This window comes from Sprattus sprattus, assembly GCF_963457725.1.
Source record: "Sprattus sprattus genome assembly, chromosome: 7".
In the NCBI taxonomy this organism is placed as follows: domain Eukaryota; kingdom Metazoa; phylum Chordata; class Actinopteri; order Clupeiformes; family Clupeidae; genus Sprattus; species Sprattus sprattus.
Genome location: NC_137926.1, coordinates 28,611,964 through 28,634,854, shown reverse-complemented (window position 1 = coordinate 28,634,854; position 22,891 = coordinate 28,611,964). Strand labels below are relative to the sequence as shown.

General features: G+C 40.2%; 1 protein-coding gene across 1 annotated transcript in view; it reads right to left on the bottom strand.

Annotated features, from left to right (window-relative positions):
* The window catches only part of cacna2d4b (calcium channel, voltage-dependent, alpha 2/delta subunit 4b), a 35,377-nt gene extending 13,144 nt beyond the window's left edge, over window positions 1–22,233 (bottom strand). Inside the window, exons 1-26 of the mRNA XM_080841482.1 lie at window positions 21,978–22,233; window positions 19,262–19,343; window positions 16,021–16,137; window positions 13,102–13,161; window positions 12,832–12,994; window positions 12,364–12,495; window positions 11,961–12,021; window positions 11,117–11,267; window positions 10,615–10,689; window positions 9,310–9,399; window positions 8,908–9,021; window positions 7,636–7,714; window positions 7,395–7,528; window positions 6,818–6,895; window positions 6,646–6,726; window positions 6,331–6,405; window positions 5,995–6,084; window positions 5,732–5,803; window positions 5,551–5,612; window positions 5,342–5,409; window positions 2,882–2,927; window positions 2,634–2,731; window positions 2,233–2,326; window positions 2,044–2,136; window positions 1,601–1,731; window positions 1,425–1,493 (exon numbers count right to left, since the gene is read on the bottom strand). Coding sequence (XP_080697608.1) covers window positions 1,425–1,493; window positions 1,601–1,731; window positions 2,044–2,136; window positions 2,233–2,326; window positions 2,634–2,731; window positions 2,882–2,927; window positions 5,342–5,409; window positions 5,551–5,612; window positions 5,732–5,803; window positions 5,995–6,084; window positions 6,331–6,405; window positions 6,646–6,726; window positions 6,818–6,895; window positions 7,395–7,528; window positions 7,636–7,714; window positions 8,908–9,021; window positions 9,310–9,399; window positions 10,615–10,689; window positions 11,117–11,267; window positions 11,961–12,021; window positions 12,364–12,495; window positions 12,832–12,994; window positions 13,102–13,161; window positions 16,021–16,137; window positions 19,262–19,343; window positions 21,978–22,105 — 2,443 coding nt within the window. The 5' untranslated portion in view covers window positions 22,106–22,233. The remainder of the gene's footprint in view (window positions 1–1,424; window positions 1,494–1,600; window positions 1,732–2,043; window positions 2,137–2,232; window positions 2,327–2,633; window positions 2,732–2,881; window positions 2,928–5,341; window positions 5,410–5,550; window positions 5,613–5,731; window positions 5,804–5,994; window positions 6,085–6,330; window positions 6,406–6,645; window positions 6,727–6,817; window positions 6,896–7,394; window positions 7,529–7,635; window positions 7,715–8,907; window positions 9,022–9,309; window positions 9,400–10,614; window positions 10,690–11,116; window positions 11,268–11,960; window positions 12,022–12,363; window positions 12,496–12,831; window positions 12,995–13,101; window positions 13,162–16,020; window positions 16,138–19,261; window positions 19,344–21,977) is intronic.
* Between the last annotated feature and the right edge of the window lie 658 nt (window positions 22,234–22,891).

Here is a 22,891-nt window from a genome sequence, read left to right as displayed (position 1 = left end):
AGGTGAACCCAAGATACTAGTACAAGTACTGATGTTTGGGACACTGTCCTCTGCAATAACAATCTGTGAATTATTGTCAAGAAGAACACAAAGATGACATGTCTCTCATTAGTCTATGAAAATAAGTGTTTTGTATGTGAGAAGAGACATTTTCCCATTCCCTGTGTCAACACAAACTTATAAACAAATAAAGCCAAAGGAAATTGTACAAATCCATGTGTTAGTGTCACACAGTGTTAATTCAGATAGAAGGGGTTTTTAAACTAATGTTTATATGTATGTCTTAATACATAAAAAAACTATTATCATTATAAAAATGAAACGTATACAATGTACCTGATTACATTACATTAAATTGAGTGGTTAATTTATTCAGTTTATTTAAACTTTCATTGTCTCTTAAAACATACGGTGTATGTGTCTGTCTAAAATTAGCATATACCTATAAGATCATGTGATGACTATCATGTGTTTATTTTGGTTGTCCATATGTTTACTTCCTACCTTTGTTTGTTTTTCCCACCATTTTCTGTACCCACCTGCTCATCAGACAGTCACATGACTAATTACTGTAGTATTTATAGCTGGCTCTTTGGCAAACTCCTCACCGAGTCTAAGTGATCTGTGTACCTTGGCGCACCACGCTGAAGCTAACGCTATACCCGTGAGCTTTTCTGGATGTTCCTGGTTTGTTTCTCTACTGTTTAGCAGTTAGATGCTTCTTTGTTTCTGTCTCATTCTGGAATTTGAATTCACCTGGCTTATATGCCCTGTTTTGTCAATGAGGTATCTATCCCTACCTTCTGTTTCATCTGGATCTTCTGTGTTTTTGGAAATAAAGACCAAACCTTTTCCAAAGTTCTACATTTGCTAAACGTAATCCACACTGGTTTAACAATCTAGCGCCCCGTGTTCAATCCTGCCACTATTTGAATCAACATTCCTAACAACCTTTATCTTTTGAGATTAAACAAATAATAAAATATGTATCCAAGCCTTTTTTGAATCAGTCAACAAATGTAGTACAGTACATTCACATTCACATGTATAAATCATCATTGTAAACAGGGTCTTCAAACTACATTTCACTGATGACTGACTATAACACTCGATGTAGATTCTCATAAGAACCATACCATGGACATGGCATTAAGCCAGGAGATACGTGTATGATTTACTTACATGGTAATGTGAAGGCGTATCACAGACATCAAACTCTTTAAACACATAAAAAGTAACACACTAACTAAACTTGGCTGTTTTTTTTGTCTGCATGTCTCCCAGAGACACGTAGAAAGTTATAACTGACAATGTTTCATTGTGGTTGATTAGAATGGAGTAACACGAATCAACTTAAAACGTCTTGTTACGCTTAAAAAGCAGACCTTAAAAAAACACACATAAAAAAAAAAGAAGCTTTTTACCTCCAGCGAACGCTGTCCGTGGTCCAGACGTCACTGTCACACCAGTAACAGCAATGACAAACTTCTTGCCTGTACCACAAAGGGGGATACTTTAGGTTTTTCAGCTATTTAAGCTATTTTCACCAAATGGCAATCAGCCACACAGACAACAGCTGGATGCAAAGATGATGGTACACCTTTGCTGTCCTCATCTTGAGGCGTGTAGTAAAGGAACTTCCCAGGGGGGTTCTCCGCTGCTATCCGATACCAGTCAGGGAAGTGGTCCAGAGTGAAGAGGTTCGTCTTATCTGCCTTGGTAAGGAATTTCCTGTGGGATGAATCAGAGAAAAAAACGATTCCTGTATCTCAGCTGATAGAAGGCATCAACAACCCCAAGGTCTTGGGTTCGATTTACACAGAGCTGACATCCTGGCAAGCAAGTATACCCTACCTGCTCTGTAAAATAATAAATAATGAATAATAAAATAATACAAAATTAAAATATCATATAAATGCAATGATAAATAAAAAAGTGTGCGTGACATCTATAAACCCTAACGTGTTTCCACTATAAGGGTGTCCACATATAGCAACTGGTCAGATCTGATTCCCCCATTCCAATCTGCTGCATGGCACTTACTTTGCAATCCGCCTTTCACTGCCTGCATATCTGGTGATTCGCAACAGCCCAGAGCGGGTTCCCAGGAACGCCGTCTCCATTCCAGGATCAATTCTGGGAAGGAACAGGGTCGTTAGTGAAGTCTGATTTGGTTGATCCCACTGGTTTCAACCACACACCCACGTGAGAACATGAAATCCCATCTCTTACCCAGCAGCATCCATCATCATGGCAGTCCAGTAGGCCTCCATTGGAGCAGTCACCACAGCATCCAACAGCAGCTGCTGCAGCAGCACTTCATCACCTGAAGTGGCAGAAATGACTGTCAACCACTGCATCTGCTGGTACGTTGCTGCAAGGCTGGTCAATGTCTTATCTGTGTTAGTGCATCACATGTATGACGGTCAACATTCATTCATACAATTGTTTATTCATTTATTCCTTCATTCCTTCGTTCGTTAAGCACATTTCTGAAAGTACAGCTTCATGTATGTGCATTGTTGGAAGACACTGAGGCAAAGAATGAAGCATCCAGATAACTGAAGCTGCATTTAGCGTAAATGGTAAATGCAGACATGGAGTAGTACATTTGTCCAGAGTCACACACTCACACTCCAGATCAGGGTCCTTCCCTGAGAGATATCTGAAGACAGCCTCCATCTGAGTAAGCTTGCGATGATCAGGGTCGACATCAGTCTCGCAATAATTCCTGCAGAGGACCAAAAAAAGGAATCAGTCAATTCCATGCAGCAGTCAGCTCCATACATGTGTCTCCATACACATAAATGAACCGAATCAAAGAACAAGGCAGCATAGGAAAAAGACTGTTGCCTAGTGGCATGGGAACATGAAATCTTACCATTCCTCTGCGATGGTAAGGTCTGGCTGGTTAAGATCATGCAATCCTAAAGGAAAGCATCTCAGTTAGTGTTTCCAAACAGAAAAAGCATTGCAGACATTTCATCGAGTTCACCGAACTATCTACATTTCTACATTAACTTCATCAGTCAGTGAAATTCAGTTAAAACGTGAGAGATCATTTCTACATAATTTTCTTTCTTAAGAAAATTTGTTTTTCATATTGTATCCATTAAATAAGCTGGAAAATAAATGGAAAATGGAGTCAAAACATTGAAAAGGTTAGGAAACAAAATAAACTATTTTGTGCTTGAAACCTTTCAAAGAATCCCCCATTTGCTATTATTTGGCAGACTGTTTCTTCCCTCAATGACATAATTTAGGGCAGTTTTTTGGGTCTTATTGTAGGATGTAATAAGCTGTAATCACATGTCACCCATGGGGGATGGCATGGTAATGTTAAAGGCAGGGAGTAAAAATGAGTGTACAAATTATAAAAATGAGTGCAAAAAGACAATGGGCCTCATTCTCGACAGCAGTTGGGAAGACTTTCCGAAGGATTTCAGAAGGAACTCCACTTCGGAAACATTTATGAAAACATTTGCATTCTCCATAGTTTTTTCTTCTGTGCTTTCTTCTGAACTTCAGACGACTTTCAGAACGCGAAATAGCAGTCGTAACTCTGCCGGAATCTTCTCAAATGCGATTCCACGGGCCATCTTGTGGTTATTTGAGGAATCGCGTTGAGGAATGACATTTGAAAAAACTCTGTATTACAGTAAAAGGGTTAACAGTTGAATTTGTGAGAACCCGTTAATTCATAATTATACAAGGTAGTATTTATTGTTACACTAGGTCTATATGGCTCGTAGCTTGACTGTTCTCTCCCTTGTACGTAACTTTGGACAAAGGCCGCGTCTGCTAAGTGACTGGATGTGAATGACATGAACACTGCAAATGTAAGTGAATAAATAAATAAACACTAAACCCACTCTTTAAGAACTAAGGCATGAATTTATTGCATTTTATACAACTACTCGTGGCCAGTCTTCACCCCTATGGTGGACATTTCGAACAAAAGGACTGACTGCATTTTATACTCCTACTCGGGACCGGTCTTCACACCTATGGTGTCTATTTTTCGATTTAAAAAAAAAAAAAAGTGACTACTTAAATGTGTTTTACGGACTTCGGACGTTCAACGTAATACAATATCTCCACCTTATTAATGAACACCTGTTACGAGGTGGATTCGGGAGATTGCGACAGCACACGTTTAAAAAATTGCGTCTCCTAATAAGGAGCTGGCAGGGCGTGTATGTATGCAAATCCATTTTCACGAGAACGCGCATCAATCTAAGAAAGAAACTAATCGGAAGGAATCGGAAGGAACCCAGCTGAGAAGACTTCGGCTGCCTATGAACACATTTTCAAGCGTGCGGGAATGCAGCGGAAGCGTTTCTCTTACGTTGTTTTTGCGAAGTCGTGTAAGAAACATTTCTGAAGAATTACAGAAAAGGTCGAGAATGAGGCCCAATGATTCTTTGATTTATGATTCCTTTTGGTCTGCATAAAATGTACAACAAAGCACACCAGACAATGACATGTCCTCCACCGTGCATCAAGCACTCCTTCGGCGCCAGCGTTTTATTTATTCTGCACCTCACAGACTTTCTTCTCTGTGATCCACATACCACAGAAAACTTAAACTCTGTTCTTCCACTGCAGGAACTAGAGGGCTGTTCTGGGGCGGCTTGGAACTAGTGGGCTCTTTTGGGTGGCTTGGACCTTTGTATGCGCTTCAACCATCCCCTTTAAAGGCCATGTTCAGAGGAGAATGACCGTCCCTGTAACTGTGCTGGGTAGGGTTTGTCATGATAATTGATGACTTGAGTAGAAGACAAAAAGCACCATTTTTTATAACCAGCAAGAGTATTCTTGACCAGAGCTTATGCAGTAAATTCAACAAGAGGAATTACAGCTTACACTTAACACAGTTACAGTCACTGAATGCACACAGGCAAAACATCAGCTGAAATATAGGCTTCACTTTATCGACAGTGGTGCTGCTATCTTTATTTATCAAGTAATTCCAGCTGCCATGAAGACATTCAATCGAGTGATGCATTATTATTTTGTCTGCTCGGAATTGACGTCGCGAACAAAGAGCAAAATTATAAGGCTACGTCAACTTGTTGGTCTGGTAGTTCTAGCACTGCGGTAGAAAAGTACAAGACAAAAAGGATTGAGCAGTGGGCTGTCCCTGTAAACATTCAAGCCACTTCAAAGTCCCACAGGTTCCTGCAGTGGAAAGGCGCCTTAACACTTTTCTTTCCCAATCATCATGCCAGATTTTAATTTTCAATGAGGGATAGTGATAAGCATGAATAATAACCTAAAAAAAGAATCAGAACAAAAACAACAGGATACTCAGGGCAGCTGAATGTAAAGAGCCAATTACCTTCCTCCACCGACACATTCCCATAGAAAATAAACTGGCCATGGCCCCGGGTCAGCACCATACCAAAACTGGGAAGACAACCATCATGTTATGTATATATGTATATTGACAAAAAAAGACACACTTGTCATGTTGACAGTACCTTAAAAGTACTAAATGTGTTGGTAGTGTTAAGTAATAGAAGTGTTGGGAGCTATGTCTCATTGTACCTGAATGGAGTCTCATCGATGACAGTGTAGAAATAATCATTTTTCAGGAACAAGGGCCGTTTCTATGGTGAAACAAAGAAAAACCTTGGTTTAGTTGCAGCCAAACACGTATCCATACACATGAGGAATGATATAAAAGGTAGTGACTGTTTTCAAACTTCAGAGTTCAGAGTTCACTTACTCTATTGTCCACTGACGCTCGCACATCTATTGTCAGAGTACCAGTTTCTCCTTTCACCATCGATGTTCTTAGCTGTGCAGGTAACACACAGACACAACAAAAACAAGTGTGAGTGGATGTCTGCAAGGTGTGAGTGCATGTACGTCTCCCTGAATGTGTGTTTGTGAGTGTGTGCGTGTGCGTGTGCGTGGTGTGCGTGTGTGTGTGTGTGTGTGTGTGTGTGTGTGTGTGTGTGTGTGTGTGTGTGTGTGTGTGTGTCTTACAAACTCCCCTGTGTCCTCCCATTCCGCCTCAGCCAGGTCTACACTGTTATAGTTGGGTTTGGGTTTCAGCCTCTTCTTCTCATCTATGTACTGTGGGCGAGAGGGTTTTGATAGGCGAAAAGGGGGGAGAAACACAGCTGGTGAAAAGCGAGGACACCTAGTGCACGCAGGAAGAACTGCAAGGCTACGTCTAAAGTGCTCACAAAGCAAAAGAGTTTTCAGAGCCAAATGTAATCCCGGCAATAAATCAGCAAGTGAACACCCGAGAAAGTGTGTTAACACAAGCCTTGTGAATATGTGAACCTGTTACTACAGGCATGAGTTGTAGGTGCTTACCAAAGGCCGTAGGTCTGGGTGTGCCAAGATGTAACCATTGTTAGTGATGAGGAAGGCATAGCCATGAGGGCCCAGCTAAAGCAGAAGCAAGGACAAAATACACATTTCAAGCTCATACAACAAGACAATGGAGCCGATGTATTTCCCATTGCTACACCCTGATTACACATTTAAGGCTTCGCTTTACTGATGTATCAAATATAAGGATGCACCTAATCAAATCTGATAATCAAGAGGGTAAAAAGTATATATATATATATATATATATATATATATATATATATATATAATGCAGCACCGTTTAACAAAACTGACCTTATATCGAGGGGCCAACTTCATCACTTCTAAAAGAGGAACATCAGTTCCCACCACACCCAAGAGAATTCCATGGGACAGCTGGTAGGAAACAGACAGATATAATCAGTACATAATAAAACTCCCACTGAGAGTCCAGCATCAAGCCCAATAGCACAAGAGGCATACTGACCGTCTCCTTCTTCTTGCTGAACACAGGCATGGCCACTGATGTCATTAGCAGTAAACTGTGAGCCATGGTGTTGAATAGCTAAGAGACAGACATTCAGTTAGCTTGAAAATTACCCACAGACACTGGGAAATTAATTTGCTGAAATAAAAATTATTTCAACTAGAGGGGCTGTCTAACTAGAGAGACTAATGTGATCACTGGTGTGATCCTCAAGGGCAAGGCCTCTACGGAGAGCTATTATCATTACAGGTATGCAACACTAGAGGGCGCTACACTACTACAAGTCTACCACTCTGGTGCAGCAGAGTTGACTTTATCCTGCAGGTCAGTCATTTCCCAAGACAACCAGAGAATAGAACTAAGCACATTATAGGAGCCTGACTATACGATTTACCTCTGCTGTGTTAGGGAGCTGTCAATATGAGAAATGGACAAAGCAGAAATGTGAATAATGAAATGTTGCAAGTGAAACATGATAAATGAACAAGGAAATCCTGGGTCAAAGACTGGGGCTGTGTAAAAGGTATCCATCTCTCAGGTATTAGGGCGAACATTTATAACAGGTGAGCCTGCTCACCACAGTGTCCATGTAAGCCTCTGTCCAGATGATGTCATGGTCATGATCTATGACCATGGGTCGACTCAGCACATGTAAGTATTCATTCACATTCTCCTGCACGTCAGCAAGCGTATTGATGTGAGTGTAGTAACCTGCCATATTTAGACACAAAAAGTGGGTCAAAATCTTACTGTAGAGCAGATGGATAAAAGAAAATAAATGTCTTTAGATATCTCTAGTAAAAGTAGACATGTCTTACCTTTGTTGTTGCAAGCTATCCATTTGACATTACCAGAAAAAGTCATATCACGTCCAATAAGGTAAGTAAAGACCCGGACCTGAAATAAAAGGCTGACTGTCAAAAGACCTGCAGTAGTCATGAAGTAGGCTCATGTTGGTGAATTGACATATGAGTGGTTTTCTGTGCATTTAAATGCAGTACAAATATAGGTTACTGAAATAAAAATAAATAGAAAACATTGATAGAAGACATTTTAAAGTCTTGCCGAGGAAGCTTTGGCTCAGAAGGCGAAACTTGTTTCGATACTGGGCTTCTAGGTGACAGCTAATGTCAACCAGAATCACTGACTTTATTGTGGAGAAGTCATTCAGATGTTACAAAAACATGTATTTTTTTTAGAACCTATTAGCCTTTTATTCACTGTGTCTTTCAGGTGATGGTTTTATTTATTTCCATAACAACGGAGTAAAAAAGGATTTTTGGTTGGTTCTGGACATGAACTAAACGTCAAAATGTTATGTATTCATGTGATAAAGATGAGGCTTAAAATCTTTTTAAGCTGTCAGGCTTCTCCGCAGTGGTGGATAAAATGCCAGGGCAGCCTCTAAATAAGAGCCTTATGGGTGTGCTGGAAAGCAGTGTCTATAATCTCACCCAAGTAGGAGGAGAGATGTACAGCATAGTAAAAACATGAGTCCAACTCCATCATGCGTACTACTTGGAAGACCATATTTTAATGCTAGAACCACTATCACTCAAGACAAGATCCTTTCACCCCATTACTTCTCAAAGGCACAGCTGGGTGACAGTTAGCATCATCATTCAATAATTACTGGCTTGACCTTGCCTTTCTAAGGACACAAGTGGCTATAATCAAACCCCCTGATTCACATGGCATAAGGTGGAACTGTTGGATTCCAATATTGAAAGCGGGATTCTTTAGGTGAGAGCTACTGTGGTTTTCATCCATCTGTCATATACATTTGTGGATGTCTGCTTGGATGTATACAACTCTCCCCCACAAACATGTATTCATACAAAGACAAGCGAACACACAGAGAGACAGACAAGACTGAATTAGATTCCCTGATTAAGCCAGGTGCTCCCATTTAAGACAGAAATGATGAAGTCCTGCCAACTGTAGTTATTCATGTGGGCTTCATCCAGTTGGCTTTGGATGTTTGGTTCTAAACTGATCATGCTGACCTTAAACCTTTGTTGAAAACCTTGGTCCCCTTTACCACATGATATTTAATTCAGGACAGTGAATAGTAAAGGCTTTATCTTTACCTTCTTCTCAGGCCAGTTGAACTCCTCAAACACACTCTGGAAGTCCTCCATGGCCCCATCTGTGATCAGCATGATAGCCTGGTTGCAGAGGCTGCCCTGGCCATTTGTTGAGGCCTGGGAAGAGGAAGGATCACACAGGGAATGACAGCCTTGTTGGCAGCAGAATTTTGTGTGTGTGTGTGTGTGTGTGTGTGTGTGTGTGTGTGTGTGTGTGTGTGTGTGTGTGTGTGTGTGTGTGTGTGTGTGTGTGTGTGTGTGTGTGTGTGTGTGTGTGTGTGTGTGTGTGTGTGTGTGTGTGTGTGCGTGTGCGTGTGCGTGTGCGTGTGCGTGTGTGTATGCGATAGAGAGAGAGAGAGCGAGAGCGAGAGAGAGAGAGATAGAAAAAAAGGAAAGTTCACTTACGTCATTTAGGACTTTGAATGACTCCTTCATAGCCTTTGCCACTTTTCCCTCACCCTTCACATGCAGTTCATTCACAAGTAATTTGAAATGCTGTAGAAAGAATGGGAAAAATGGGTGATTAGACAATCTGGTCGGGATCTTCGGATAACTGATTATTTGATCTGATTATTTTTCATCAATGAGCAGACTGTAAACAAAGCCACTCCTGCACACACTACCAAATCCCTATAGGCAGCAGGGAAACTAAAACTGATTTCAGTGTCACACTTTCTACATATCCTGCATCAACAAGCAGACCATTACTCATTCAGCATAAGCCTTTTATTACTACTAGTACTACTAGCATGAGAGACCACCATGGAGATACAACCTATGACTGTGGTGCTGTAAGCACATTACTCAAGCAGTTGAGTGCACAAAAATAACTCACAGTACAGCATATTGCTAATCAGCTAACCTGATGATAACAGGACAATTTGCATATGTTTATGAAAATGATCATCAACAGAACATTGTTGAATTATATTTTTATTTATAATTATTTTATTGGTATTTTAAGAGGCATTATGGAGTTTTTGGTCTAATACTAGCGATCTAGCAACAGACTTGTCTTATCTATCTCCAACAAAACTGTTGTTTCAACTGACAAAATATAGCTAGTGTGCTAACACATTTGCTTTGGCAGTAGAACGCATAACAATTATTGTGACGAATAGATTCAAGAAGCACTTTTGGGAAATTCATCTACATTCTTGGTGTCCTGAAGCTTTCTGGATGTCTCCTTAAGGAGGATCTGGGTCAAGCAGATGCTCCTTATCTTAAGGTCAGGATATCATTACCAGCTTCACCTCTAGTTAAACCCATCAGGGCCACCATGAAGACTGGACTAAGCCTCATTCACAAGACTGAGAGGCCAGTGGCACACTGACCTACACAAAGATTTAAAGGCATGGTGGCACAGGCAACACATATGTTTGAGTTATCCCACCCAACCTTCCAATTGGTGCCTACTCAGTCACTTGTGAATGCTGAACCACTAATATCCACTGCATTTTGCAAAGCTTCAACATTAAAATCCAGGAGAAGAGAAGTACTCCATGTTGGACACATCAACAAATGGCATCTGTAGGTAACACATTGGACAGCTGTGCTTAACTGAAATTGGGAGTGCCCTGCATGGGGTGAGGATGGAAAGTGGTTTGGGCAGCAGGGTGTGTACCTTTTAGACTGTGAGCGCCCTGCTGCGGTGTTTGATCTCGCTGGCTTAGGGGACCTCAGCTTAAATGAAGCGGATAATCGACTTACCTCGCGATTGTCCAAGTCAGCCTGCACCAGTGTGCCTCTGAAACAGGGCTCCACGTACCGCACGTAATCTGTGTACTGCAGAGGGAGATGGTTATCGCCATTAGAGTGAGATTTGATGGCCACATGAGGGGTGGTCAAAGAATAAAACAAAAAATATAAACATTATTATAAGTGTTTTATATTTTCACTAACATTCAAAACTAAATAAATGTATTGATTCAAAAATGTGCTGCTCTACCACAGCATCAGTTGCCTTTCCATACATGTTATTGTTCAACATCTTGAAACATGTTAATGTCGGATTCATTCTATATTTCTACATGAACTTGACATATTTACATCTAGTTTTGATTCAATTAGCACATGTACATCCCACAGGAGAAGAAAATAAAAGTGATTAGGCTTGTCAAGTATTATGTCAAGAGTGCAGTCTATAGTATAGCTATAGCACACTATGCCTCATTATTCCTCGGCATATAAGAATATTGTTGGAGGGCCTTACAGCAATGACATTGACAAAATCGTTTTCACCAAGAGTGTCCAGGATGGTGTTGATGGTGTGTTTGGCAATGGTCAGTTTCAGGCCTTTCATGCTTCCACTGATATCCACAACAATGATGATGTCCTTTGGTGAGGTGGCAGCTTGAATGTACCTGCCAATGACAGTGGCAAAGAAACAAAAGAAGATCTCTGTGAGTGGCATTACAGTAACGCAACATGAAATAGGGATTGGAATTTTTTATTAAATATCTTCTGGGTCCACCCGGTATAGCCAACTTTTACCCTTCAACAACATCAAGCTCACAAAGTAAAGAGTTACACAAATATGTGGATAGTAGTGAACTGGCCAGAACAACTAACTGACATTGCCTGCCTCTCTGGAACAGTCATTACACATAAAACTGCATTAGAATATTATACAACAAAGAAGCTGCAAAGCCTTAAAAAAAATGGGTGTCCTTTACCAATACAAAAAAAAATAACAGTAATATCTTAATTTCTATTTACTATTTACTAAGTACAAACAGCTACATATGGTGCCCAGGTGGGCCCGACTGACCTGGCTATTTAGCAGCTCACCACTTGAGGATGAGATTAAAGTCTTTCTGCAGGATCATGTCTATACTGTGTTGCTATATCTATAACCAGGCATTTGGATGCAATCCATGGACGTAAGCTGCTACAGCGTCCAAGGCCAGATACAAACTTGCTGTGTGCAGGTAAGCTACATGGCACCCGCCCAGTAACTCAGTTAATGGTATCGGCTTATGTTATTCTCTTTCCACAGCCATGGTGTCCTAGGGTGACATGAAAGCTACACATTGAACGAGTGGTTTTAGTCTCACCAGTTTCTGTTCCTGCAGTCAAAAGACACCACACCATTTGCATCGGGTGTCCATCTGATGCCTTCAGAGGGAGGAAAGAAATGCAGTGTTTGATTGCATATCACAAGTGACACAAACACAAAACATGACCCTAATAGCTAGGAGTAATGCCTTAATGTCCTAGCCTTGCGTCTGGTACTGCAGTCTCTTTCGACATATAGCTATAGTAAACTAGGTACACCAGTACTGTGATGAAGTCTGGGAATATTTCTTTTAAAACTAAAGTTTAATTTTACAGGAGCACCACAGCCAAGTTCAACCTTCCTCAGGTTAAGTAGTACATCTCCTTTAATCCCCTTCAGTCATGTGAATAAACGTATGGGCTTCAGAGCAGATACTCCTTAGGTGACAGTCATCTCTGTACCTGGATAGAGTCTGAAGAAACCAGTTGAACTTCCGAAGAACTGCCATGTGAGTGTGGGATCTTTTTGGAAATTGTTAATAAAGATATCGTTCAGGGCCTCTGACATGTACACACCATTAAGGATGTTAGGATCTGTAGGATGAAACAAGAAAGGACACAAGCATTATTAGATACACTGCCCCACAGCGTCTCCATGACGATCAAGTATAGCACTTGACAAGATGAAGCTCCTATGACATTGCATGGATTTCTACATTTCTTTTTTTCACTTAACTTCCACAAACTGTCATAAGGGCAGAATATTTTGAAAAGATACACCATCAGGCAAATTTAGCCTGTGAATTGCTTGGCCATGATGATGGTGGTGACATGATTTGTAAATTAATACCTTAATGTATATGGCTTGTGTTTCAGATAGGTCATAACTTAATGTTATCTGAAATAAAGTGTAAATTCATATGATCATACCTTTATTGTAGACATTGGTGGGCACTTGGACGTCACTCTGTAAAGTATTGACAGGCATTTTGTTGAAATGTTCATTTTCCTCCAATGGAAATTCGCCACCTAGATCCATGAAGTTTCCCTCGTCATCCATTGAGTTTACAAGCATTGCATTGTAGTAATCAAACTGTAGGGAAAGTACAAAGCACAAATAAAGCACAAATATACTTTAGTCACATTGGTATCAAGATTATTACCAGATATTGCTTTGAAAAGACAAAAAAAAATACAGACCTCTAATGTTGCATTATAATCATGGTAGAAATCTGAATCTTCGGCAGTATCTGCCAACCTCTGTGAACATATCATTGAGAATACTAGTTAGTAGGTGTGTTGGCTGTTGCAGCACATCAAACCTGGTATCTCTGATTTAATTGGATCTTGGTCTACATCAGGGGTCTTCAACGTTTTTCAGGCCAGGGACCCCCAAACTGATGGCGAGATGAGCAGGGACCCCCTACTATATAAATCGCATACAATTTTGTTTATAATATACTGGGCCTAGTGCCAAATAAACATAGCTACCCTGTGATTGTGTATTCAATACTAAGCTATTCAAATAATACAAAGGTTAATATATTCATTAACATTTTATTTTTTTAACATTGAATTTAATTTAACATTTAACAACATGAAAGGTACAGGGTGGCCGTGCCACTGCCATTTATAAACATACATCTTGCAAACAACTCTGAGCTAACAATTAATAACAACTTATTAAAATAATTCACAGATATATGTTTTTATTTCATCATACATAAAAAAGGGACAGTGAATCCTCAAGCATCTGTCGATGGCACACATCCTCCCACATTTTTGAGATGTATCTTCTTTTCAATAACTCCTGACTGACACAATCCAACGGATGACGGAGGAGGAGTCTGGCGCATGGAGTTGTGTTGACAACATTGATGTTATAGTGAGATTGACAGGTCAACAAACCAATCACACCGCTAGCAAGTTGTTAATTTTGTAGGCAGTAGCATGCTAACATTAGTGAGGGGGCTAATACACCTCGCAAATCCTCTCAGACTTATTTTTCAGTTACAATTAACGTTCTTTGACCTTGTACAGTGTCTATTTCTCTTTATTTATTTTTTAAAATCTAAGCAAAAAAATGGCAAACTAACAATTTATAGGTAGAAACAAGACCAGCCATGGAGTTTGGTCCGCCATCTTTTTTTTTTGATCTTCGCGATCTCTAGACTTGAGCAGAAACGCGTTCTGATTGGCTAGTGCCTGTGCTGTCGTATTTGCATGAAAGGTGCTGTGAGTGAAGCGGTGCCCAGCATGAGAGAGCTCCTGTGGGTAGCTGAATGTGTCGATTAGACTTAAAGATAACGTCTTCTCAATCAATTTATACGTTCGCTACAATATGTTGGATTTATGTTAATGTACATTTCAAGGGAATAAATACAATTCTGATTTGGAAGACATTTAAATTTGTTAAAATTTTCATTAAAATTGTCTTATCACCCAAAGATTTCGCGACCCCCCTGCAGTACCTCCGCGGACCCCCTGTGGGTCGCGGACCCCCTGTTGAAGACCCCTGGTCTACATGATATTTGATGAAAAAAGTGAATAAGTATTCCAGTTCATCACTTGGTTTGGTTTAAGTATAAATGAACACGAGATTAGCATGAAAGATTTATCTTTTCCACGCTCAACATTCTGATCAATCAGTTGAACCAAAAATAATTCCGTTAGATGTGACTCAATGAACCCCACAACAGAACCTACATTTGCTTTTCAAATCTGCTTTCACCAGCAGACACTGTTATCAAAAGCCATACACATGACAAGTAGACTACACACATTGGGCCTCATTCTCGACAGCAGTTGGGAAGACTTTCCGAAGGATTTCAGAAGGAACTCCACTTCGGAAACATTTATGAAAACATTTGCATTCTCGTAATTTTTTTTCTTCTGTGCTTTCTTCTGAACTTCAGACAACTTTCAGAACTCGAAATAGCAGTCGTAACTCTACCGGAATCTTCTCAAATGGGATTCCACGGGCCATCTTGTGGTTATTTGAGGAATCGCGTTGAGGAATGACATTTGAAAAAACTCCGTATTACAGTAAAAGGGTTAAAGGGCGAATTTGTGAGAACCCGTTGGTGATTGCGTTCACGTCAACTCTACAGACATCCTCGGATTAAAATAATTATGATAATAATAAATACGAGAATATTTGTATCATTAACAATTACGTTTCACATTATAGTCATAATTATACGAGGTAGTGTTTATTGTTACACTAGGTTTATATGGCTCGTAGCTTGACTGTTCTCTCCCTTGTACGTCACTTTGGACAAAGGCCGCGTCTGCTAAGAGACTGATTGTGAATGACATGAACACTGCAAATGTAAGTGAATAAATAAATAAACACTAAGCTCAATCTCTAAGAACTAAGGCATGCATTTATTGCAATTTATACTAGGCCTACTACTGGTGGCCAGTCTTCACCCCTTTGGTGGCCATTTCGAACGACAGGATGGACTACAATTTATACTCGTACTTGGGACCGGTCTTCACACCTATGGTGCCTATTTTTCGATAAAAAAAAAAGAAAGTGACGAATTAAATGTGTTTTACGGACTTCGGACGTTCAACGTTATACAATATCTCCACCTTATTAATGAACACCTGTTACGAGGTGGATTCGGGAGATTGCGACAGCACACGTTTCTAAAATTGCGTCTCCTAATAAGGAGCTGGCAGGGCGTGTATGTATGCAAATCCACTTTCACGAGAACGCGGATCAATCTAAGAAGCTAATCGGAAGGAACCCAGCTGAGAAGACTTCGGCTGCTTATGAACACATTTTCAAGCGTGCGGGAATGCAGCGGAAGCGTTTCTCTTACGTTGTTTTTGCGAAGTCGTGTAAGAAACATTTCTGAAGAATTACAGAAAAAGGTCGAGAATGAGGCCCATTGTCAGTATGTGTTCCTACTACAACTATTTACTTGATGTTCTTAGACCTTGTGTTGACCTACAAGTGCAAACATCATTCCACTTTGACACTCATTGCATGACTGTTGAGCCTCTATTATCATGAACCAATTAATGGATCAATTGCATCAGGCAAGTTCAATGAGAAAAATGTTCTGAGAGAATTGTTACTTGAGAACAGAAAGTTGGGAAAATACTTACCTTAACGGATTTCATTTTACTTCCCAACATTCTTTCAATCTCGTCAGAGAAATCCTTAACAAGTTCCCTTCCATCCACATCTTCAATTTTGAGGATGGGCTCCACATCTTTAAGTTTCTACGGGGGGAAATGATTTAAAATACTTTTTTCAATGTTTTCTGAGCTCATTCATGATTCATCTGTCATTGACATTATCACACAAATCCTTGATGTAATCCATAGCGATTTCCTATCTGGCCTTGTTGAAGGTAACCTAACCTAACTGTTTGAGGTAAACAGCCAGACAGCAGTGTTGTGTCATTTTGATATGAAAGACGTATTTTACTACATAAAGTGAGGGTGGAGATAGTGTTGGCATTCATACAGTGAATTTTGTTAATCCCTGGATTAATTGAATCACTAAACCCAATTAATCCAAGTAACCACAATCTCAAGGTAACCCAAGGTTCAGCAAAAGCCATTGTTGGTACAACTAAAGTACCACAATCCTGTTAGGGTAAGGTGTCCACTTCATGTTCGTGTTCCACTTCAAGACTTTCTCTTGGATGCAAATATATCCCAAAAATAGGTCAAGAGTGTGTTGCCATTAGGTAAAGACAAAATGTATTTCAATATACAGTAGATATATAAAAAGACGCAAGTTTGTCTTCTCCCTTTACCAAATTAAGTTTATGGCTGGTCTTTCAGTGGATACTAATACTGTCTACCTTATGTCTACATCTTAATGTCAAAACGCGGTAAAGTCTAGAATGTTCAGCTGTTGGGAGAAAACATTGGGAGCTGTATTATGTATTACATGGTACAACCACCATTTTACAGAGATGGATGAAAATGGTGCATTCAAAATTAGATTCCCAAAGCATGACAAAGTGATATGAATAGAGTTTTGTCGGAGTAAACACTACAAACAGACAGTAGCGCCTGCAGGTGTACGGTGTACTTGACAGGTGAACACTGACAGTGCCCTCCACAATTATTGGCACCCCTAGTGAAAATGAGTAAAACAGGCTATGTTAAAATATGTCTTCGCTGTTTATCCTCTTGGTCTTCCAATCAAAATATTCACAAAAATCTTAATTTGAGGTAAAATAATTGAAAGAAAAAAAAATGTTGCCATTAAATAAATATTATTCTCCAAAACATGTGTGCCACAATTATTGGCAGCCCTTAATTTAATGTTTTGTGCAGCCTCCCTTTGCTAAGATAACAGCTCTGAGTCTTTTCCCATAATGTGTGATGAGGTTGGTGAACACATGGCACAGGGTCTGAGACCATTCCTACAAACAGAATCTCTCCAGATCCTTCAGATTCTGAGGTCAACGCTTGTAGACTCGGCTTTAGCTCATCCCACACATTTTCTATGGGGTTAAGGTCGGGGGACTGTGAAGGCTATGGCAAAACCTTTATTATGCGGTCGGTGAACCATTTTAGTGTTGATTTTGAGGTGTACTTCGGATCATTGTCCTGCTGGAAGGTCCAACCATGGCTAATTTTAAGCTTACTGGAGGGGGCTGTTAGGTTTTCATTTAATATCTGCTGGTATGTGATGGAGTCCATGACACCATGTATCCTAACAAGATGTCTGGGCTTCACAACATCAAAGATCCGCCACCATACTTCACAGGTATGAGGTGCTTTTCTGTATGGCTATCTGTCTGTCTATGCCAAACCCACCTTTGATGTTGGTTGACAAAAAGCTTTATTTTGGTCTCATCTGACCATATAACTCTGTCCCATTAAAGGTCTGACTTAAATTTGGCAAACTGTAGGCGCTTTAGTTTGTTGTTGATTGACAGCAGAGGCTTTTTTTCTGGCAACCCTTCAAAACAACTTGTGTTGATGTAGGTGGTGTCTGATGTTAGTTTTGGAGACTTTCTGCCCCAAGACTCAACTAGCCTCTACAATTCTCCAGCTGTGATCGAACCATCCTCCTCACGGTGCGTGGGGTCAATGAACACACACGTCCACTTCCAGACTGATTCTTAACATCTCTTGTCGCTTTAAACTCCTTAACTATTTCCATGATAGTGGAAATGGGTATTTTCAACTGTTTAGAGATAATCTTGTGTCCATTTCTTAAATTGTGCAGCTCTTTCGTTGCACATCGTTACTGTGTTCTTGGGTCTTTCCCATAGTGATGAATGACTAAGCAAAGACATATTTTTCATAGCCTGTTTTGCTCAAATTCACCTAAGGTGCCAATAATTGTGGAGGGCACTGTAAGTGTATCATCATGTCCTGTGTAGATTTTCTCCAAATGAGCCTATTACTGTAGTTCTAGCCTACCAATGTGTGGACAATAGCTTAAAAATGACTAAACGGACAGGCCTTAAACAACATTTAATGGCACAGACGAAACTAACTCTTCTGGTGAGCTTCAACATCAGAACGTCATTCAACGTCATAAGACTTACGGAGTAGGCATACTACAATGACCTACTAAAGACTCACTGGACGCAAATATGAGAATTGACAGTGAAGAAGTGCTTTAACAAATTTTAAGCAACAGGCAGAGGGGGAATACAAAAATAAACTTTAAAAAAACAAAACTACAAAAAAAAAAAACTTAGCTTCTCTCTCACTCCATCAATTGGTATATGTACATACATGTCTGCCTGTTTATGTGTGTGTGTGTGTGTGTGTGTGTGTGTGTGTGTGTGTGTGTGTTTGTGTTGGGGGAAGGGGGGATTGTTGCCCGCTGAGGCATACTCACACATGCTTACACAGACACACACACTCACAGACTCCTTCTGATCACTGACAATAGTATAAAAGCAAGGTGTCACTTGTTGGAGGTCACTATCCCCCCTCTTCCTGTCTCATCATCAAGCCCACTCTCCCTCTAACCTCACAGGTGTCACGACGGATTGTCATAAATATTTAGGGCATGTACTACGTTCTGTGTCCAGAACACCCAAATCCCTGCTTTGTAACAAATGACAAACATTCCTCAGTGTATTTCATGGGGGGTGGGGGGAGTAGGGTGGAGAAGGGAGTGAGTTGGACATTTTGCTTTTTTCATTAAGCGCTTTCAGCATTTATGGTACGGCGGAAACTTACAAATACTGCCAATCTCAACTGCAAGATCAACAATTACACAAAGCAGCAATTTGATCTTCAAGTTTAGTTTCATGATTTATATGGTGTCATATTAACTGTTTAAACAACTGTTGGCTGATTTTTGTTTAATGGACTTTTTAACACCACAGGCTAAAGCTATTTACTTTTAATCTCAGCTTACCTTTTGCAAGAGATGTGCTCCAGAGTATTTTGATGTAAGGGCAGTTAGTCGATCGGCAAAAATATTGGCCCACACCTGAACCCTAAAAAATGAATGAAGAGAAAAAAATAGATTGAGGAGTTTTACAAGACCTGTGTGAGTGGTGTATGTGTCAGGGCAATAGTTGGGCAGTTTGAAAGTTTGAAAATTTGAGTATTATGTCTGGTACAGGCCATTGTGGTACATGCCGTTGTGGTAGTGGCCATTGTGGTAGAGGCCATTGTCGTATTTGCCTTAAAACTGAAGCATCATATAATGACATGCAGGGTTGGGAAGTAACTAGCTACATGAGTTACATGATTACATTGGAAAATAGAATTGTATTTCATTACCGTTACTGAGAAAAAATATGTAATTAAATGAGTTACTATTCAGAATTTACAAAGGGGTTACATCTTAATATATTCTTTTAGGTAAAAAGCTTAAAAGCTTGTATATCCATTTTTATGACAGTCTAAGCACTTAATACCACAAAGGGCATCTAAAGTTTTCATTCAACTCAAATTCTGTATGTATGTACAAAGTACTGTTTTCCAGTTTTTCAAAGGGATCATGAAATACACACAAAGTAACTTCATTTTATCATACAAAAGCAGTGTGAGTAGTGAGTGTCCAGCCACTAGTAAGCTGAAGAACACAATTACACTGGAGGATCTTTTTAGTTGTCTGTGAAGTCTATATACAAGACACCTGCAAAAACAAAACTCAGTCTGGAGAAGAATCATCAATGTGAAGTTCACTGGTAGTAGTAAGTAGTAAACAGTAGGTATTAAGCACAAAAAAAGCTTCGTACTGTGCAGAGACAGATCTCCAGCCTTATGAGGCAATGGCGCTGGCCTTAAAAAACACTGGATGCTTGGTATCTAGTGTCTGTTGTAAGAAGAGCTCAGCAGGTCTTGGCAGGGTGCTGGATTATGGCACTATCAGGATCTCCCTAGGGATTAGCAGAACCCTCAGGCAGACACAAATAGAAACACCCAGCCATTAGACTGTAATAAGGGGATATCCTTAGAACACAAAGGCATACGGTGCCGGTCTAATATTAGAAACGAAAATGAATTTGGTGGCAAATGTCACAACACCACAAGAATCATCTGAAATGTATTTTGTGACTTTGAGGATGGAAAACATGCTGAAATGTCTGATCACCTGAAAGCAAAAGCACAAGTTTCTCCAGATACTGCTTGCTAGCAGTTGAAGCCCTATACAACCCTAAGGTTTGCTTGAGGTCTGAGAACTGGAGCCAGTTCAAATGCTCAGAGATGATGCACTAGACCAGGTCAATGTCACAGATTAGGTTCTTCTCACATCTCCAAACACAAAAAGATTAAACTAAACCAGACACAATGTTTATAGCCTGCACACCTACTGGAAACCATGCACTGTGAATTCCACCATAGTTATAAAGATAAACTGAGAATGCATGAAGGCAAGACCATCCAACAGGCACTGAATAATGTACACTAGTGGACATATCATGTATGAAACCAAGGCTAAGGCATGACACTGGCCATTTCAACATACTCTAAATATGGGTTTTCTTGCTTTAGATATATAATTTTCGAGATCAAATTTGATCTGTCACACATCCATATGTGTGGGAATATGTCATGTGTATTGTATAGGCTGCTTTCTAGTTTGCCTTTAGGTAATGGTTTTGTCCCTTAAGTGGACATCACAATTGTTTTACAGATTCAACAGAAAAGAGTATGACAGAGCCAAGCTGGTTATGACCTCTTTGGACTGCCTTGGTTCACTTAAAAACGGCATGATTCCAGTCAGACAGTAAAGCTGTGCCCCTCCTATCAAATGTACTCAAATGAGTCTGCATGTGCATGGATTATTAGCAAACGCAGATTCCAGCCCAAATAATCTCTTGATGGTGGCTTTCCCCCCCTCTCCTTGCCTATTTTGGTACCAGTTGCATGTCGTTTAATTTCAAAAGGTTTCAAATGGGAGGGAACCAAGGCTGCTATCCTTGAAAATCAAAATGGAGCTTATATAGTACTTGATAGCATGTTTAAAAGTCAAAACAAGCCCATGTTCTCTGCATTAGACTGGTAAAAAACATGTGGCTCTATGTGAATCCAGTTTGTCTGAGATGAGCCTTTTATCCTCAGATCGCTCCATATGCTACAGAGCTCGAATAAATACCAAAACAAACTTAGTGACTGGTGGTAAACAAGTAGGATATGGTGTAAAATAATCTGGTTGTAATTAGCTCCTTTGAATATTTCCTTCAGAGGACATCTTTATAATATTAGAAAAACAGGGTGCACAAAGGTAAGTAACTTCGATTTTCCCTGTTAATTTGTGAATTTGGCTAACATGGTGCTATTTGGCTATTCTGTCAAATCCATAGCACATCTTCAAAGCTAAATGGATATTGGATTTCTATTTGCCATTGTCCTCGTGGTAAGCATTCTTGCTAAAACAGGGCCAATGTTGGCCCATTCACTATGCGTGTGAAATCAATTATTTCTGTGGCCTTGACTTAATTGAGTTAAATCTATCAACTGCCCTGGAAACCTCTGGGAGAGTGGACAATGGTGTTAAAGGGACCATGCACCACCTCATTTAAGATACTAATACTAATACTTTGCAGATGTCTGTTGCTTTATGAGTTCCAACATAACCATTTCTTCAGTTCTTACTTAATGACAGAGTCGGTACTTACGTTTCTGGCGGTATCTTCATCTGTGCATTTACCAGGAGGCAGACCCAGCCTGCGACTATCCACACTGAAAGCCATCCTTCCACCCTTCGATGTTGCATTCTGGCCATAACTAGCCCTGAGCTCAACATCTAGGGCTTCTTGAGGTGAAAAATATAACAGTTCATGTGAACTTAAAAGTACATGATATGATATCACTACAGATTCATTAAAGAGCAGCGTCCATTAGTAAGAGTCTTTTCATAATGGCAAAAAGCGTCATCTGTGGCCTTAAACTTCCATGGTTGCTATCCCTTGACAGGAGCAAACCATTCTGGGCCCCGGATCTTTCTCATTCCATTCCCTGATATTCCTCAGACCAATTAAATCATTCTAATAACCATCCACAGCAAATCCACCTCCTCAACGTTGCTGGTGAAGTACCAAAAATTCTTCTACAATGTAAAAACTCCAAATCCACAAATTGGCCTTGAAGGTAAAAAAATGATACTCCTTATTTGGATTCTACTTGTCAAACTTTCCTCCTACTCGCCAGGATGTTGCTGTTTCTCTGTGCCTCTCATCTACACGATGAGCCATGACCAAGCAGGTGCACCGAACCACGTGTTGATAAATCGTGTTTAGACCGACTGCCTCAGGATAGCCTAGACATACAAACTCATGGGGTTCAACCGTACAGAGCCCAATCCACTGTCACCCAATTTACAGTGTAATCCACTTGGATTACACTCTCCTCCCACTTGTACTTTAGCAGGCATCAAGATGGATGGGGGGATATGACGAAGGGAGGGGGAGACGATGGCGCTGAGGGAGGGAGCCAGGGAGGGAGGGGATAATAAGGGAGGCTGCCAATTGGATAGGTTGGAATTTTGTGCTATAAGAGGATTATTAGTGATTTCTGGAGACAGGCTCCCGTC